The 18479-nt window shown below is 47.5% G+C and overlaps 1 protein-coding gene across 12 annotated transcripts in view; it reads right to left on the bottom strand.

The window, feature by feature from the left end:
- HHAT (hedgehog acyltransferase) overlaps positions 1 to 18479 on the bottom strand; it is a 215459-nt gene that overhangs the window by 150783 nt on the left and 46197 nt on the right. For all 12 annotated transcript variants that reach the window (XR_010307048.1, XM_064164441.1, XM_064164433.1 and 9 more), the window contains exons 5-12: positions 14708 to 15334; positions 14192 to 14328; positions 12362 to 12429; positions 10793 to 10906; positions 8211 to 8405; positions 7349 to 7561; positions 5174 to 5345; positions 2599 to 2749 (exon numbers count right to left, since the gene is read on the bottom strand). Coding sequence is in view for 11 of the 12 variants with exons in the window: in XM_064164441.1 (XP_064020511.1) it covers positions 2599 to 2749; positions 5174 to 5345; positions 7349 to 7561; positions 8211 to 8405; positions 10793 to 10906; positions 12362 to 12429; positions 14192 to 14285 (1007 nt within the window). In the remaining variant the exon portion in view is untranslated. The remainder of the gene's footprint in view (positions 1 to 2598; positions 2750 to 5173; positions 5346 to 7348; positions 7562 to 8210; positions 8406 to 10792; positions 10907 to 12361; positions 12430 to 14191; positions 14329 to 14707; positions 15335 to 18479) is intronic.

Genomic DNA, 18479 nt, shown 5'->3' with positions numbered 1-18479 from the left:
GAAGAGAAGGCTTTGAGAAGACCTCGTAGTGGCTTTCCAGTATCTGAAGGGTGCTACAGGAAGGCTGGGGAGGGACTATTGACAAGGTCTTGTAATGACAGGACAAGAGGTAATGGGTTTAAACTGGCAGAGGGATGATCCAAAGTAGATGTTAGGAAAGGGTTCTCTGCAGTGAGGATGATGAGACACTGGCACAGGTTGCCCAGGGAGGTTATGGAGCACAGAATCACAGAATGTGATAGAAGATCACGGATCACATTCTGTGATTTTATGCTCCACAACCTCCCTGGAGGCGTTGAAGGCCAGGCTGGATGAGGCCTTGAATGACCTGTTCTAGTGGGAAGGTAGAACTGGCTGAGCTTTGAGGTCCCTTCCAACCTAAACCATTCTATGATTCTGTGACACCAGGTGGTAGTGGAAAACTCATTAGTAGCATATAAGAATTTCTTCCATTGTGACACTCATGTTGTCTTTCTCTGCAGGCTACCTTCTCTCCTTCAAAATCTGTATACTTCTGACAGTCTAGCTAGCATTGTACTCTATTCTGAGAGTACTCTAAATTGGATGCCAGAAAGGGGGATTAAGAATCAGAAAATCAGTTGTGGTTGGAAAGGACCACAACGATTACCTAGTTCCAAACCTCCCTGCCATGGGCAGGGACACCCCACCCTAGATCAGGATTAAAGTGAGTCAGGCATACACAAGCACTTTTCTCTGATCAATGTCCCCATTACCAGCAGGTAACTCAACGTCATTTGGCTTATTCTACCCTCACTTCATTCCCCAGCCTGGCCCTAGGAGTCCTTAATAATCTTTACTAGGCTACCGTTTTCTTAAACCAGAGCCTGTTACAAATCTCCTCACCAGCTTAAAAATAGATACTGTGCTATTAAAATACATTTAAATTTGGTCTACTGTTCTGGTCTGAGTTAGAACAGAACATGTCTAGCTTTTCATCTCAGTCTTTTAAATAACTACACTTTCTGCAGCTACTAGCACATTCTCACAGACTGTATGCTTCTCTTAGTGATGTTTATAGTTAGTACCAAGGATTGGCAAGCAGAAAGGCTCTTGCTTGTACCTGCTCCCATGCAGACCAATATAGCACCTAAATCTTGTCTACTACAATGTGGGTGCAAAAAGTAAAAGGTTGCATCCACATGAAGAAGTGGACAGGAGAGCCCAAAATGAGCAACATGGCATTCCTGGAGGTGTTCAAGACTGGATGGGGCACTTAGTGCCATGGTCTGGTTGACTGGATAGGGCTGGGGGACAGGTTGGACTGCATAATCTTGGAGGTCTCTTCCAACCTGGTTGATTCTATTCTATCTTAGGTTAATTTTTCCAGAAGTCTGGGGCACAGCTTTCTACAGACCAAAGAAATGGAGATGGAGCAGAGAAAAACAAGGAAGGAGAAAAAAACAAGTGAATCTGGCACTAACAGTCAGGCTAAACAGCAAGCTGAATTCACCTTGGAAACAGTTTTCAGGGAAAATTACAGAATTACAGAAACTTTCAGGTTGGAAAGGACCTTCAGGATCACCAAGTCCAACCTTTTACCCTACTCTGCAACTTCACCCTTAAACCACATCCAAATGACTTTTAAACACATCCAGGGTTGGTGACTCCACCACCTCTCTGGGCAGCTCGTTCCGGTGCCTGACCACTCTTACTGGGAAAAAAATGTTTCCTTATGTCCAGTCTAAACCTTCCTTCTCTGTAAGAATATCTAGTTAAAATATAGGCTTAGATCTGGACTGAAAAAATAACCTTTCAATAGAAATCTAGAAAAAATAAATACTCTGCTAGCAAAGCTAAGTGGGGTGACTCTAATTCTAATTAAGAGGACCGTGCTAGTTTGAGGTTAACTGGAATATTTTAGTGAGAGAAATTAGATTGTAGACTGAGAAGGAAACAATGCTGATGTCTGCTGCACTCACAGGCTTGCTGAGATGTATAAAAACAAGAACACAAACACAGATAAGACAGTGTGTGTTTGTCTCTGTCTGAGTCTGTGTTTCTCCCTGGGCTGCTTCTGTGTAACTAAGCCTTCTGCTGCCTAACTCCCCTTGCCAAGCCTCCAATCTCACCCTGACCATATTCTGGGACAAGGTAGAGGGTTGGAAAGAAGGTGGAAGGGTGGTTGGGAGCCCCTCCTGAGGACTCTCGTTTCTGGGGGGGCTGTTGTGTTTCTGTATTACCTTTAACTTATATACAGCTGTATATATTCGTGACACATTGTAAATATCTGCTTGTATGTTGTGCTAAGCTGTGAATATAAAGCTTCATCCCTTAACTTCCAGTTTGGCTGAGACTAGTCTGGGTGACTTAGTAAGGGGAGGGTGGCAGGGAACTCCCAAACCTTCACAAGGATGAATACAGTGAAAGGGATGCTGTCCCTACATGCAGTGGCATGAAAACACAAACTATCAAACAGATGTACTTACAGAAAGTGCTAAAGATGAATCATGGAGTTTTGTTAAATAAAATAGGATGAGAACATGAAAGCAAACATGTATGTGACCACTCAGGTGCATGATTTTATACACTGATTACCATGTACCAGTACAAACTGCTTGAAAAGCAATCATGACTAACCTCCACATTTTAGTGAAGCTGTGCATCAGGCTCACACAGGAAGGCAGAGCTGGAGGTTTGAGTCCATCCATTCGAAGGATGAGGGCAGGAACACCATACAGAACCAGGTATTTCACATAAAAAAATAGCACTTGAGCTAAAGCCAGGCCACCTACAGAAGAAGAAAGGAACAGAACAAACCCTTAAGTTCTGAAATAGAATCACAGAAACATTCAGGTTGGAAAAGACCTTCAGGATCACCAAGTCCAACCTTTAACCCTACTCTACAAACTTCACCCTTAAACCACATCCAAATGACTTTTAAACACATCCAGGGTTGGTGATTCCACCACCTCCCCGGGCAGCTCATTCCAGTACCTGACCACTCTTGCTGGGGAAAAAAATGTTTCCTAAAGTCCAGTCTAAACCTACACAGTTGCAGCTTGAGGCCATTCCCTCTTGTTCTATCACTTTTTACCTATGAGAAGAGACCAGCACCAACCTCTCCACAACATCCTTTCAGGTAGCTGCAGACAGCAATGAGGTCTCCCCTCAGCCTCCTCTGCTTCACACTAACCATCCCCAGCTCCCTCAGTTGCTCCTAACATTCATTCTCCAGGCCCTTCCCCAGCTTATTTGCCCTCTTCTGCACTCACTCCAGCATCTCCACACCCTTCCTGTAATAAGGTACTCAAAACTGAACACAACACTCAAGGTGTGGCCTCACCAGAGCAGAGTCCAAGGGGACAATCAACTCCCTGCTCCTGCTGGACACAGCATTCCTAATGCAAGCCAGGATGACACTGCCTTTCCTTGCCACCTGGGCACACATATTCAATTGTTTGTCAATTACAACCCCCAGGTCCCTTTCTGCCAGGCAGCTTTCCAGCCTCCCTTCTCCAGGCCTGTAGCTTTGCTTGGGGTTGTTGTGGCCTAAGAGCAGGACCTGGCATTTGGCCTTGCTGAAGATCCTGCCATCAACATTGGCCTATTGATCCAATCTATCCAAGTCTGCCCAATCACATACAAGAGGTTGGTTTTGGGTTACCTTGTCACCATCATCCAAAGCTCTTGCCATTTTACACTACATTCATCAGCTCTTGTTTCTCCCCTGCCAAATTAGACATTTTAATAAAATACCAGGGAGCTGAGAGGTGGCAGAAAATGGGAAAAGTCAAGCAGGAAAACAGAGCCTAGAGGAGAGGCACTGCCTGCTGCTTCTCAAGTCACCTTGTTTGTAATTCCCTCACTCTTATTTCATGAGTGCTGTTATATTCTGTTGGAAAGAAAAATAAACCAGAAACAAACAGATCATTAAACAGTAATTCTTAACATCATCTACCCTACATACACTAAACCAACTTTAAGTGTCCAGTTCTGACTTGAGGGGGGGGATCCACATTAGACCAAAAATTAGATATAGCTGAGATTAGAAAAAATACAGAGTATTTTTTAATTTAGGAAGCAACTCAGTAACAGTTCAACTGTAAGTTTTTAAGAGGATTTACATGTTTGTATTAAGAGAGTCTGCAAACCACTTTTCTGAAAGCAAAAGCCCATAACATCTACATAGAGGATCTGGATGAGGGCATGGAGTCAGTCATCAGCAAGTTTGCAGATGACACCAAGCTGGGGGCAGATGTGACTGAGTTGGAAGGCAGAAGGGCTCTGCAGCGGGACCTTGACTGCCTGGACAGATGGGCAGAGGCCAATGGGATGGGGTTCAATAGCTCCAAGTGCAGGGTGCTGCACTTTGGCCACAACAACCCCATGCAGAGATACAGGCTGGGGTCGGAGTGGCTGGAGAGCAGCCAGACAGAGAGGGATCTGGGGGTACTGATTGATACCCGCCTGAACATGAGCCAGCAGTGTGCCCAGGTGGCCAAGAGGGCCAGTGGCATCCTGGCCTGCATCAGGAATGGTGTGGTCAGCAGGAGCTGGGAGGTCATTCTGCCCCTGTACTCTGCACTGGTTAGACCACACCTTGAGTATTGTGTTCAGTTCTGAGCCCCCCAGTTTAGGAGGGACACTGAGATGCTTGAGCGTGTCCAGAGAAGGGCGACGAGGCTGGGGAGAGGCCTTGAGCACAGCCCTATGAGGAGAGGCTGAGGGAGCTAGGATTGGTTAGCCTGGAGAAGAGGAGGCTCAGGGGTGACCTTATTGCTGTCTACAACTACCTGAAGGGTGGTTGTGGCCAGGAGGAGGTTGCTCTCTTCTCTCAGGTGGCCAGCACCAGAACAAGAGGACACAGCCTCAGGCTGTGCCAGGGGAGATTTAGGCTGGAGGTGAGGAGAAAGTTCTTCACTGAGAGAGTCATTGGACACTGGAATGGGCTGCCCGGGGAGGTGGTGGAGTCGCCATCCCTGGGGCTGTTCAAGGCAGGATTGGACGTGGCACTTGGTGCCATGGTCTAGCCTTGAGCCCTGTGGTAAAGGGTTGGACTTGATGATCTGTGAGGTCTCTTACAACCTTGGTGATACTGTGTGATACTGTGATAATTTTCTATTCATAAGTGCCTGCAGATAGGTATAGAAGTAGACTGGCATTCTTGAAGTGACGGGAGAAGAAAGATTCCTGCTACCATTTCTGTACTCACCCAAGGCCCAGTATGATGCAGCTTCCAGAGGTGGAGCACTGCCATAGAGAGCATGGATGTACATGAGGTGAATCATCAGCTCTGCCAGGCACCACCAAAAGAAAATGCGAATTATGCCCACGACTAAGATGCTGAGATTGGTCTTCAAACTGAAGGCTTCTTGACTCCTCATCTAAAGAAATCCAAAGAGGTTATGGAGCACATAACTCACTGTTTTACTCAAATATACTTCCTGAGAACTTTCTTTAATCTGCAATTCACTACTATTATTATTACTATTATCACAGCAACAGTGGACATGGGAAGGGCAAGTGACAGCATGACATCCTGGTCACCAAAGTGCAAAACAATGGACTGGATGGGTGGAGCACTGCTGGATAAGGAACTGGATGGTGGCACACAGAGATTGGTGATCAAGGGCACAATGTCCACCTGCAGACCAGTGCCAAGTGGCATCCCTCAGGGGTCAGTGCTGGCACCAGTGCTGTTTATCATCTGTGTCAGTGATATGGACTGAGCAATCGAGTGCACCCTCAGCAAGTCTGCAGATGGCACCAAGCTGCGTAGCAGAGTCAACTTGCTAGAGGGCAGAGATCCATCCAGAGGGACCTGGACAGACTCGAGAGGTGTGCCCAGGCCAACCTCATGACATTCAACAAGGCCAGGTGTAAGGTCCTGCAACTGGGTGGGCACAATCCCAAGCACAACTTAAGGCTGGGTGGGAAATGGCTGAGAGCAGCCCTGAGGAAAAGGACCTGGGGGTCTGGGCTGATGAAAAGCTCAACAAGAGCCTGTAGTGTGAGTGCAGCCCAGACAGCAACTGTGTGCTGGGCTGCAGCAAGAGCAGTGTGGCCAGCAGGGCAAGGGAGGGGATTCTGCCCCTCTACTCCACTCTGGTAAGACCCCACCTGGAGTACTGCATCCAATTCTGGAGCCCCCATTACAAGAGAGATGTGGAGATGCTGGAGCATGTCCAGAGAAGGGCCATGAGGATGATCAGAGGGCTGGAGCAGCTCTGCTATGAGGACAGACTGAAAGAGTTGAGGCTGTATAGTTCAGATAAAGGAGGCTCCAAGGTGACCTTCTTGTGGCCTTCCAGGATCTGAAGGCATTCTACAAAAAAACTGAAGAGGGACTTTCTAGGCTATCTGAGAGTGACAGGACTAGGGCGAATGGAGCAAAGCTGGAGGTGGGGAGATTCAGACTGGATGTGAGGAGGAAGTTGTTCATCATGAGAGTGGTGAGAGCCTGGAATGGGTTGCCCAGGGAGGTGGTTGAGGCCCCATCCCTGGAGGTGTTTAAGGCCAGGCTGGATGAGGCTCTGGACAGCCTGATCTAGGGCAGGGTGTCCCTGCCCATAGCAGGGGGGCTGGAACTAGATGATCCTTGTGGTCCTTTCCAACCCTGACTGATTCTATGACTGAAGAAGGAGAGCAGATACTCTAACAACAGGAATGCATATTTGAAAGTCTTACTAGCATCACTGTCAAGTAGAAAACTGTAAAACCAACTGAGGCTTACCTATAAACTACCTTACAAAACACATTAAAAGATCCAAGGAATACCAGATTAAATTATCTACCTAATGTTTTGTTATTACTAGCATCAAAATCTCTCAAGATGGGAAAAAAGGCAAAACAACACAAAAATGAACCTATCATGCTTCAAATTATTGTTCAAAGTAGAAGATCTGTGTCTAGATCTAGCAGCTCAACTATTACCATCAGCTTCAATATAGCAGCCTTCCACGACTTAAAGGTGGCCTATAGGAAAGATGAGGAAGGACTCTTCACATCAGGAAGAGCAGCAAGAGGACAAGATGTAACAATTTTAAACTGAAAGAGGGTAGATTTAGATTAGATATTAGGAAGAAGTTTATCACCAAGGGTGGTTACACACCAGAACAAGTTGACCAGAGAAGTTGTGGATGCCTCCTCCCTGGAAACATTCAAGGCCAGGTTCAATAGGACTTAGAGCTATCTGATCTAGTGGAATGTGTCCCCACCCATGGCAGAGGCTGGTTGGAATTAGATGATCTCTAAATAATCTAAAAGGTGCCTTCCAACCCAAACCATTCTATGATTCAAATGCTCTTCATCCAGCTCAACTCAGACAAAGATGCACTGGGGAAAAAAAATGAGAAGCCTGTAACTCTGTGATGCTGGAAACTGTTACCTGTTTGCTGAATTCATCAAAATTCATAAGAGGCCCATTGTGGAACATTGGGTAGTAAAACACATATGCCAGCATCCATAGGAATGAGTGAGATGATTTCTGTGCAGGTCCATGCCAGCAGTACTCTAGGCTGAAGCTAGTGCAAAAGAGGCAGCGGACAGACACGGTGAAAAGCAGCAGATAATACTCATTTTCAGTGTCATACCACTTTCTCTGCAAGACAAAATGACAAATCATAATGGTGCAACACTGTCTCGTCCACATGGATGCACAATGATGTTGACTCGGATCCTACCTTGCAGGGTCATCAACAGGATGAGGTGAGTGAAGGCGACAGCACTACTTAAACAATAAACATTGGCTGTTGGAGAAAAGGCCTCCAAGAGGTAGTGCAACCAGCATAAAGTGACAACAGCTGGGTTTCAGAAACATTGGGTTGTAAAGAATCAACACAAGAACAACTTTTCTTACAGGAATGCCATTATCTTCCTCAGATTTGGTCCAATAGGTACAGTTAGGCTTGACTAAGCAACTCTTGGATATGAATCAAAAAACCTGCACATTAAATTAATAACATTAAGGCTCCAAATAAAAAGAAATGCATTTGCTATAGCACTAGAAAAGTATGATCATGCTTCAGCTCTGCTGAAAGCCACTTACACACTCAGACACACACTTCCATCTCAATGGACCAGCCAGTACAGCTGAGAAATGGAAGCTCGGTGTAAGTCACTGCAGCTCTGCTGCCTAAGCCAAGCTCTACTTACATCAACGGCAGGCATAGTACTTTGTTATAAAGGTAGCTACCCCAATGAACAAACATCTCCATAATTTGACATTTAATTAGCCTTTCTGACATTACCTTGGCTTCTTCTACAGCTGGTATGCGTAAAGTGGAGAGCAAGATGAGGGAGCACAACCATGTCAGGAGGGACATTTGAAACTGAGCCACAGCAAACGAAATGGTTGCATGTAACAAAATGACAGCAAGGCCCTTGACTCCCAGTAACAACCAGCAGGCAGCCATTCCATAAACCATCAAGCACCATGGTTTATACTGTTAGAAAAAGAAAAATGGAATGGGCTTTAGGTTATTCTAAAGAAAAAGCAAACCACTCAGTATTAGTAATCTCCTACACAGGGTCTGCAGTAGAAAAAAATGCAGTCAACAAGGTTCACAGGCTGACAGGATGTCACAGGCCATCGAGAGATCACTGAGTCCAACCCCCCTGCCAGAGCAGGGCCATACAATTTAGGCTCAGATCACATAGGAACACACCCAGACAGGCCTTGAAAGTCTCCAGAGGAGACTCCACTACCACTCCGAGGAGCCTGTTCCAGTGCTCTGTGACCCTTACAGGAAAGAAGTTCCCCCTTGTGTTGTGCTGCAGCTTACAGCCGTTGTTCCTTGTACTATCACAGGGAGCAAGTGAGCAGAGCCTGTCCTCCCTCTCCTGACCCCCAGCCCTCAGAGATTTACAGACATTTATTAGATCCCCTCTCAGTCTTCTCCAGACTAGGCAGCCCCAGGTCCCTCAGCCTCTCCTCATCAGGCAGTGCTGCAGTCCCCGCATCATCCTTGTAGCCCTCCGCTGGACCCTCTCCAGCAAATCCCTGTCCCTCTTAACTGGGGAGCCCAAAACTGAAAGCAGTATTTAAGGTGAGATCTCACCAGGGCTGAGTAGAGGGGAAGAAGAACCTCCCTTGATCTGCTGGACACACTCTGCTTAACGCACCCCAAGATCCCACTGTCCGTCTTGGCCACAAGAGCACATTGCTGTCCCATAGATGTTCTACACCAGCGCTCCCAGGTCCCTCTCCACAGGGCTGCTCTCCAGCAGATCACCTCCCAGCCTGGACTGCTGCAGTTAACTATTCCTCCCCAGGTGCAGGACTCTGCACTTGTCCTTGTTGAACCTCATTTGGTTCCTCTGTACCCAGCTCTGTCTGTCCAGGTCTCACTGGATGGCTGCACAGCCTTCAGCTGTATCACTCCCACTTTGGTGTCATCAGCAAACTTGCTGAGCAGACTCTGTCTGTCTGTGCCCTCATCAATGTTTTTGATGAAGCTGTTCAACAGCACGGACCCAGTACCGATCCCTGGGGGACTCCACTGGTTACAGCTCTCCAGCTGGACCTAGCACCATTGATCACCACTCTTTGAACTCTGTCTTGTAACCACCTTCTAATCCACCTCACTGCCTGCTCTTCCATCCCACACTTCCTGAGCTTGCTCACTAGGGTATCACGGGAGACAGTGTCAAAGGCCTTGCTAAGGTCAAGGTACACCATATCCACTGCTCTCCTTGAATCTACTCATTCAGTTATGTCATCACAGAATGGTATCAGGTTAGTCAAGCATGACTTCCCCTTGGTAAATCAATGCTGACTACTGCTGATAACCTTCCTCTTCCAAGTGCCATGAGACACCTCACAGAAGGAGCCACTCCATCATTTTTCTAGGGATGGAGGTGAGGCTGACTGGTCAAGAGTTTCCTGGAACCTCTTTCTTGCCCTTTTTGAAGACTGGAGTGACACTGTCTCTTCTCCAGCCCTCAGGTACCTCTTCCGTCTGCCATCATTTGGCAAAAATGATGGAAAGGTACAGAGCAATAGCACCAGGCAGTTCTCTCAGCACCTTTGGGTGCATCCCATCAGGGCCCATGGACTTGTGAATGTTCAATTTGCGTAAATGATCCCCAAACCAGTCTGTACTGACCAGTGGGGAACATTCCCTCCTCCAGGTTCCTCTCCTTCGTCCAGGGTCTGGAGGTTAAAACACACAAAACAACACAGGGAAAGCCAACTGCATCTATGAAGGATGGATGTTAAGAAAAAGTTCTTCACAATGAGTATGGTTGAGCACTGGAACAAGCTGCCCAGAGAGGTGGTTGAGGCCTCATCCCTGATCAAAAGAGCTCTGGGCAACCTGATTTAGTTGAGCATTGTCCTGCTCACTGCAGGGGGGATGGCCTAGATGACCTCTGGAGGTCATGTCCAACTCTATGATTCTATGGTTGTGAGACAGAAGAGGTTTCTGTAGCATTGTGTGTGATATCCAGAGCCTCCCTGATCTGGAGGAGAACTTTCTCCTTTCCTTCCCCAGACTACCAGGTGTAACATGCCAGTCATTTCTTACAATCATGCAATCATTTAGCAGTCACACCAAAACCCAAACAGTCATCACTTTGTCATCTTGGAAAGGAATATTTACACCTTTCCTTTGTGCCAAATGACACAAAACACCAGCTTTCAAGGAGTGGAGGATGAAGTCTCCAAACATAGGCCTAAGGCAACTGATCTACTTCCTCTTATCTGTGTGTAGCTACAAACCCACTCACAGAATGGTATTTCCCACACTCAATAACCTCAGCACTGAACTTTCCATGCCCAGAGTAAACAAAACCACAGAAACTCGTTGATGTAAAGAAAATCTATACATACCTTTTCCACCAAGAGCCTGGACACTTGTGATACCAGCAAGTGACCAGCCAGAAGCCACAATATATACTCTCTTCCCCATTCAATCCAGTAGCTCCACTCAAAGTCCATGGGGTCCTGAGGCATCAAGGAAAGCGGTCAGTGTGTGTATTTGGCCACAAACATAAGTTCTTACATGACAAGGAAACATCTCTGTAACACACTAGAGTCTGATACCAAACACCATAGGACTCAACACCTGAGGAATATTGTTTCAGCAACACATTTTGATCACGGCAGTGGGCTTCAGCAGCTCCAATCTGAATTCCAATGGTATGACATTCAGAAAGAGCTTTAGATGGGTTCATGACTCCTAAACCCCACACTAACACTGAACATAACCAAGAAGCAGTTGCTATCTTTCCCTACAAACACCACATATTTTGATTCAAATTGGTCTACCAGTGCCTGTACCCCACAATGTGTTTGATTGTGTAATTTTTCTCTAATTCCTCTAGCAACTCCTTTTGATATCACTTCCCTTTCACCAGGTAGGGTCCATTTGCCCTCCTTTTCTATAGCCCATATTTGCTGGAGTTTTTCTTTTTCTCTCTGTGTGAAACTTATTGTCATATTAATGCCTGATGTCTGGTCTGTATTTATATTCAATAGGGCTGCTCTTTTTGCTTTCTCATCAGCTAAATTGTTTCCTTTAATTGTTTTACCTACCCCTTTTTGATGTCCCTTCACATAAACAACTGCTAGTAGCTCAGAGGTGGCCTCGAGAGGAATGTTTGTTTTTGTCATAGGATCCAATTCTCGTTTCTGGTACAGTAATTTATTAAATGATCCCAATTTACTTGTCACAAGAATGACCACAGAGGAGCAAAGCACTACCCTCCCTTGTCTGTGCCACTCACCTCTTCTGAGGGATTCAGAGAGCAACCCTGCTCTGTCTTAGAAAACCAAGAGGTTGGGTGAACAGGCACCTTGAAGAAGGGAAGTTTCACTCTGTTTCAATACTACCCCTGAGTGAGACCAGATGAAGTCAGGTTAGCTGGAGATTCCTGTGACATGGGGTTTCTATATAAATCAGGCAAGTGGGTAGCCTGAGAGGCTCATATGAAACCCTACTAGAACTACAAGTTGTGCCAGGTGAGGTATAGACTGGATATTAGGAGAAAGTTCTTCATAGAGAGAGTGATTGGCATTGGAATGGGCTGCCCAGGGAGGCAGTGGAGTCACAGTCCCTGGAGGTGTTGGAGCAAAGCCTGGATGAGGCACTTAGTGCCATGGTGTGGTTGATTGGCTAGAGCTGGGTGCTAGGTTGGACTGGATGAGTTTGGAGGTATCTTCCAACCTGGCTGATTCTATGATTCATCTCCACAAGTACTTTATGGCTTTGTCATGTCAGGAGTCTCTCACTGGAAAGTGATGGTGGGCCTAAACACCAAAATACTTCCACAGGCACACATTTGTTGTGCTGTGAGGTCAAAAGCAAGTCAGAGCAGGAACTGGTTTGGTTTCGGTTCAGGGTAAAAGTGTGATAGTATTCTTATTAGTTTAATGAAAGATGCTGGTCACCCATCCTACCTTTTTGAGGCCCCAGAATAGAGTTCCTGGTTCCAGCCCAAACCTTCTGTCCATTGCTGCTTCATACCCTGCAAAGAAAACAAATCTCTGCTAACAACACATAAACCAAAGCATGTAAAGTCATGAATGTGGCCTCTGTTTCTCAAGAGCAACATGTTCCCATGTTGGCTCTGCAGGCAGGGGACACTGAGTCAGGGTAGGGCACATTACTATGTCACTCCTCACCTGGTGACCAGCCCAACAAGCCCACAAAGGAAAAAGGCAATTCTGATTGCCCAGAACTTAGGCTGTAATTCCTCCTTCAACAGCAGCAGTAACAGACAACAACCAATCTGATCCCACACAGGACCTGCAATATTTCTCCTTGCCCCGCTTTCAGGACTGCTTGGTTTCTCCCACTGGACCAAAAAGGAGGTAGACCCAGCAGGGACCAGAGCAAGCCAAAGCCTCTCTGTTTTAATGCAGTCTTTTCCCATCTTCACAGAACACACGCTCTACATGAGGTACACAATCCTCTACCCACTTACCCAGCACTTTTTTCACTGCTGTGCTAGTTTGAAGTAAGCTAGAATGTTTTGGTATAAGAACTAGATAACAGGCAGTGAAATGAAAACAATTGATGTCAACTTCTCTCACAGTCTCGCTGAGAACTCTGGGAAGAAGAAAGACTTTTTCTCCATTTTTGTTTTTCACTCTTGCTTTTGCCTTGGACCTGGTCACATCTCATTAACCCTGCTCCTACTAACCTTGCTCCCTAACCTCTTGGCTGCACCTCTTTTCTTCCTGAGAACTGGGGTAAGGTTGAGAGGGCCGGGGGGAGGTGTTGGGGTGGTTTGAGAGCCCCTCCTGGGGACTCAGGTTTCTGGGAGGGGAGTTGTGCTTTTGTATTGTTTATCCTTTGTATATTTCTGTATATAATTGTATATAACTGTATATATTGTAAATAGCTGCTTGTAAATTCTGCTAGCTGTAAATAAATTGCTTCATCTATATTCCCAGGGTCCGTCTGAGCTAGCTGGGGCAAATTCAAAAGTGGGGGGGGGGCGGGGTAACCCCCAAACCATCACAACTGCCCTCCAAGCATCTCTCCGACACTCCTGTTCTTCCCTTCAGCTCTTCTCAGAGCCAGACAGGGGCACAAATATAGAACGCTTGCTAGCATAACAAGTGTTATACACCTTCTCCTAACAAATCTCCCTAGCCACACTGTTATCAAAGAGTATCACTTTCACTTCCCTTAAAATACTGATGTGATATAATTTATTAGTAGTATTTAAGCTGTTTAAAACCTCCCCCCTCCTCTAGATTACAGAGACTCACTGAACCAAAACAAGCCACCATACAGCTACCAAAAGGGCACAGGCAGGTGTCTGGAAATAAACTGACCTCAAAGCTATACAGATAGCACACAAACCAGCACAAGAGCTCCAGGCAGTGCAGCCTCTGCAGGTTCAAGCCCCAGTAGGCACCATCAGGAGGCACACCCACCTCCACAGGGCTACAGGTAAAAAGCCAGGAGAAACGCCAGTTAAAACACGACTTTTTCCGAGCTTCCCTCACCTAAACAGCTGAGCTTCAGGAAGTGTCCCTAACAACTGAGCGCCAGGACACCATCGCCAAGGGTCTCCCCCAGCACTCGAGGCAGAAAAGCCCAGCTAGCACCCGGCTGCTGCTTCCTCGCAGGAGGCTGCTTCGCAAGCAGAAGGAGCACAGGCGTCCCTTGCAGAAGAGCGAAGTAGAGAACAACCGAAAGCGGCGGCAAGCCGGGTACCTCGGGTACCACGGGCAGGGAGCGCCGCAGCAGCGAGCACGCCCACATCAGAGGCTTACTTTGAGACACCTGGTGGGCTTCATAGAAAGCATAGAAGTGAGAGCCTACAGTGAGGACACCGTACAGGCACATTTCCCAGGCAGGCAGCAGCATCGGTCCGGCGGAAGCTTCCTCGCAGAGCCCGGCGGCCGCCTCCCTGCGGGAAAAGAGGACAGCAGAGGTTTCCCCTAAGACGGACGACCACCGAGCAGCAGGACACGTCGCACCAGGCACCGCGGCTGTTGCGCACCGGCACCTCAGCAAGGGACCCGGCAGGGCCGGGCAGCGGCCACCGAGCACACTTGAGGCCCCCGCGCTGCCGGGGCAAGGAGGCGGGGCAGGCTCCGCCGGCAACTACCGGGAGGGGAAGGAAGGTGAGCTCTGCTCCGCAGCGATGGCTGCGGAGGCCCAGGCGTCGAGAGCTCCGTGCACCCCAGACCCGGCGAGGCTATGCAGGGCCAGGGTCGGCTCCCGGCTGCTCTCGCCGACCTGAGACCGCAGAGAGTAGAAGAAGGGATTCTGCTCCCCGCCTTTACCTGAGGAGGGCTCCAGTGCCGGGAGCGGCCGCAGCTGCAGCTCCAAGCAGAGGCGAGCACAGGTCCCAAACCCCCCAGCACGCAGGCAAAACACCGCCAGGCCGGCACGGCACAGCACGGCCAGCCCCGGTCCTCCTCCCTCCCGCCCCTTCATGGGCTCTGGCTACACCCCGGAGAGGGAGGGCGGGAGCCAGGCGGAGCTCCCCTCCCTGCGCGCCGTCTCCCGGCCGCCAGGCGGCGCCGCAGCCCTCCCGGCTCGGCGGAGAGCTCCGAGGAACGACCTCACCACGATCTCCGCAGAGAGGGCGCCTGGGCAAGCCCAGGTACTGGAGAGCCGCAGCAGCACTCGTTTGCTGGAGAACACGCTTGTCTTTGGGAGTGAAACGTACAGTACAGGTCTACTTAGATCTGCTGGGAGCATGTCAGTGGGCTTGGATCAAACGCATGAGCCACCTGGGTAGGGAGTTTTGTTCTGGTCCATGTTTCTGCAGCACTTACCAGAACCTGACTGCAGGTGCTGGATCGTAAGAGAGGATCATCTACATCGAAGTGCGAGGGAGTGCCAGCTTCAGGATTTTATGGGAGCTGGGACAAGCCAGGGGTACGGCACTGGGAGACTGTCAAGTGCTGCAAGGAAGAATGAAAACACAGATGTCTTCTTCAACATACTTGCCTCTGAAAAAAACATTCCAGGAAGTGTTGTGTAAATGAACAGTGAAGTAAAAATAAAGGATTGTGCTCAGATCAAAAGGGTGTGAGTAACAGCCTCTCACAGCCCTTTTCACCTCCCCTGCCACTGCAGTGCAAGGCAGGCGAATGCAGGGGACCCTGCAGAGTCATCACACAGCTCCAGCAATTAGCAGATCTAAAAAGCACCACCAAAGCAGGAAAGCAGGGTTGGGAGTACTGATGCTGACAATTACCTCGTGGCTCAACCTGCATTTTAGCACGGGTCCTAGCATTTCAGAGAACAGCTTAATGTACCTCCCTGCTCTTAGCGTTAAAAACACATTGACTTTCCAGCCCAAAAGGTTTAGGTAAGTTATGCTCATCTGGTCTTGCAACCATGTGGCTTTTAAACCTTTCCATTGTTGACATCGGTGATCTAATTTTTTTCATGGGTGAAATATTGCATATGCTTTTGGATGCTGTCTTGATGCATCTTCCCTCCCCACAAAATACACCACCACCTGCATAATAGCACCAGAACATCCGTCCTGAATTTGTCAAAACATCCCCACAGCACTGCAGCCATGCTCTGGCCACTGAGAGTCAGTAGAGCTTAGCTTTTCCTACAGTTTTGGCGTTTCTGGTCGACAATACGAAGTCGGTGCAGGCAACAGGCCCTGTAGATGGCTGCATAACACAAACAGTGTGTAGGCAGCAGGCGGCTTCAGCAAGGGAAGAGGTGTAACAAGTTACAGCTTTTACATCAGGTTACACTGAAAATGACGTCTCTGTCATTAGTTATGTGCTGGCATCCAGGAGCCTGTGTATGCTCTGTGACCATGTGAGCAGCTACCACTCCACAAAGGTCACTGCCTAGCCCATGGAGCAGCAAGACTCTAGACAACAGTCCCACATGGAAGATTTCACTGCCAGGACTTCCACATTAAAAGATTTCCCCCCCCCCCCCCCCCCACTCTTATTCAAAGGATTTTATACAGTAAAACATGGTACGGCTCTCAATGAATGACTTTGTAAGATTAGCTATAAACTAAGGTGCTGGACATTGCTGGCATGAACACCTGTGCATTAGCATGACCCTCACCATTTTAGATACCACCAGTTAAAACAAGTGAATTCTGCTGCTGCTGCCATAGTCACTGACAGGCAGTGGGAACCTGAGAGCAAAAGCCCTAGAAAAGCAGCAGCAGAATGCCCCATTTCTCATTTGATCAGCAGTGAGGTAATGTTTGTTAAACATCTCTGGCCCTGTGTCCCAGCAGCTGCGCAAGCCTGGCAGGCTCTGAAAGCTATCTGCATTTTGGGATGTGATGCTGTATACACACGCAGCAGGTTTCTCTCTGCCAAAACCCAAAAAGGGCAGTTGGGCAAAATGATGACTTCTGATGGTAGAGGTGTTTCTCTGGGACAAATCTGGAGCATCACTTCAGCTCAAAGGTTTGTCCATTTTTATTCACTGCCAGAATAGCTCCAGAGTCGAGAGGCAACAACCTGCCAAAGAAACCCATGTCTGTCTTCACTACTGGGAGTCAGCAGGAAGGCGTCCAACCCACCAGACCTTGAGGAACAGGAGAGGGCGCAGTGCCAGCCTCTTGCAGATCAATTCCAGCACGACAGGAAGAGAGTCTGCCTCTAACAGATGTTCATATCCTCTTTTTTAATTTCTATCTCTTCTGAAGCCAGTAGACCAGCTGACATGGAAGTGTTAGGCTTAAACGTTATTTGGTGAGAGTCTCCCTTTCTTACATGATCAGCTATAGGTATGATCAGCAGAGACTTAAGCAAACGATGCCAGAATCAAGGAGGGTGGAGGTAGCAGGAGTCCTTTTAAAAGGGCCCTTACTATTTTCCATGCAAGTTCCTCGTTACAGAACACTTAATTTCTAATGGTTTCATCATGGCCATGGGGAAAAGGCAGGGTAGGTGTGTAAGAGCCAGTGAAGTGGACAACTGAGGTATTTTGCAGCTGGGAAAGAAAACCGAAGCTTGCATTTTTGAGTAAACCTTTTGATTTTTAACTTGTCGTTGTTTCACATACAATTGAGAGATCAAAATGAGTATTTATGAATGCAGCAGTAGAGTCCTCAGACAGGTTAAAGCATAGGGCTTCTCACTGCTTTTCTGAATGTGAAGTCTCCCTGGGAATTACAAGAAATGCCCTAGAGCTTTCCTTCGAAGATTGGTATCTCACAGCATTGAACCAAGCCTCTTGTTTTCAGTCACCCACTGAAAATCACACAGTAATTCCTCCTACGTGTATCACCTGAATGGTGGGACATGATCAGCACCCACTGAGCGTCTACAGATTAGAAGTTCAGCAGCAGACATGAGCATAAGCCGTGCATATTTAGAAGAAATCACAAGTATGACAAGAAATCTGACCTTAGCAAGTCAGCAGTATTAACATGGGGAGAGTCAGAAACATTTATGAGAAGAGTCAAGGTTGGTCAGCAGCACACATGGCTGCATTTTTCAGGTTCCTGTCTCCTCTGACCCTGTGCTGATTTGAGGCTAATTGGAGTATTTTTCTGAGAAATTAAATCCTAGGAAGGAAGGAAGGAAGGAAGGAAGGAAGGAAGGAAGGAAGGAAGGAAGGAAGGAAGGAAGGAAGAGCGAGCAATAGCCTTTATCATTCATTCTTCTTCTGAGAAACACAGCTAGTCAAAATTTAGGTAAGACACTCACTGCTCATACACTGCTCAGCTCTCACTTCTGTTCCTTCTTTCTGGTGCTCTGCTTAACTCTTTAATCCAACCTAACCCTTTTTCCTCTAACCTCCTTGTTGTCTTTTTGACATCTCACCTCAGATCTCTCCAGATTTATCAAGTGAGATATACAGGAACTGATCTGATTATTTCTGAAGGGAGGGTAAGAGGGAGGGGGGAGGAGGTTTGGGTCTGGAGCCTCCTGGCAATCTGATTGTTTTGGGAGGGATTTTGTGTTTCTGTATTACTTTTAACTTGTATACATCTGTAAATATTGTGTATATATCTGCTTGTAAATTGTGCTAAAGTGTAAATATAGCTTCATTCCTTAACTTCCAGGAGGCTAGTCTGGGTGATTTCATAAGTGTGTGGGGGCAGGT

Source organism: Pogoniulus pusillus, chromosome 25, assembly GCF_015220805.1.
Source record: "Pogoniulus pusillus isolate bPogPus1 chromosome 25, bPogPus1.pri, whole genome shotgun sequence".
NCBI classification, from domain to species: domain Eukaryota; kingdom Metazoa; phylum Chordata; class Aves; order Piciformes; family Lybiidae; genus Pogoniulus; species Pogoniulus pusillus.
The sequence above is the reverse complement of the archived record's forward strand: the minus strand, read 5'-3'. Positions and strand labels throughout refer to the sequence as shown.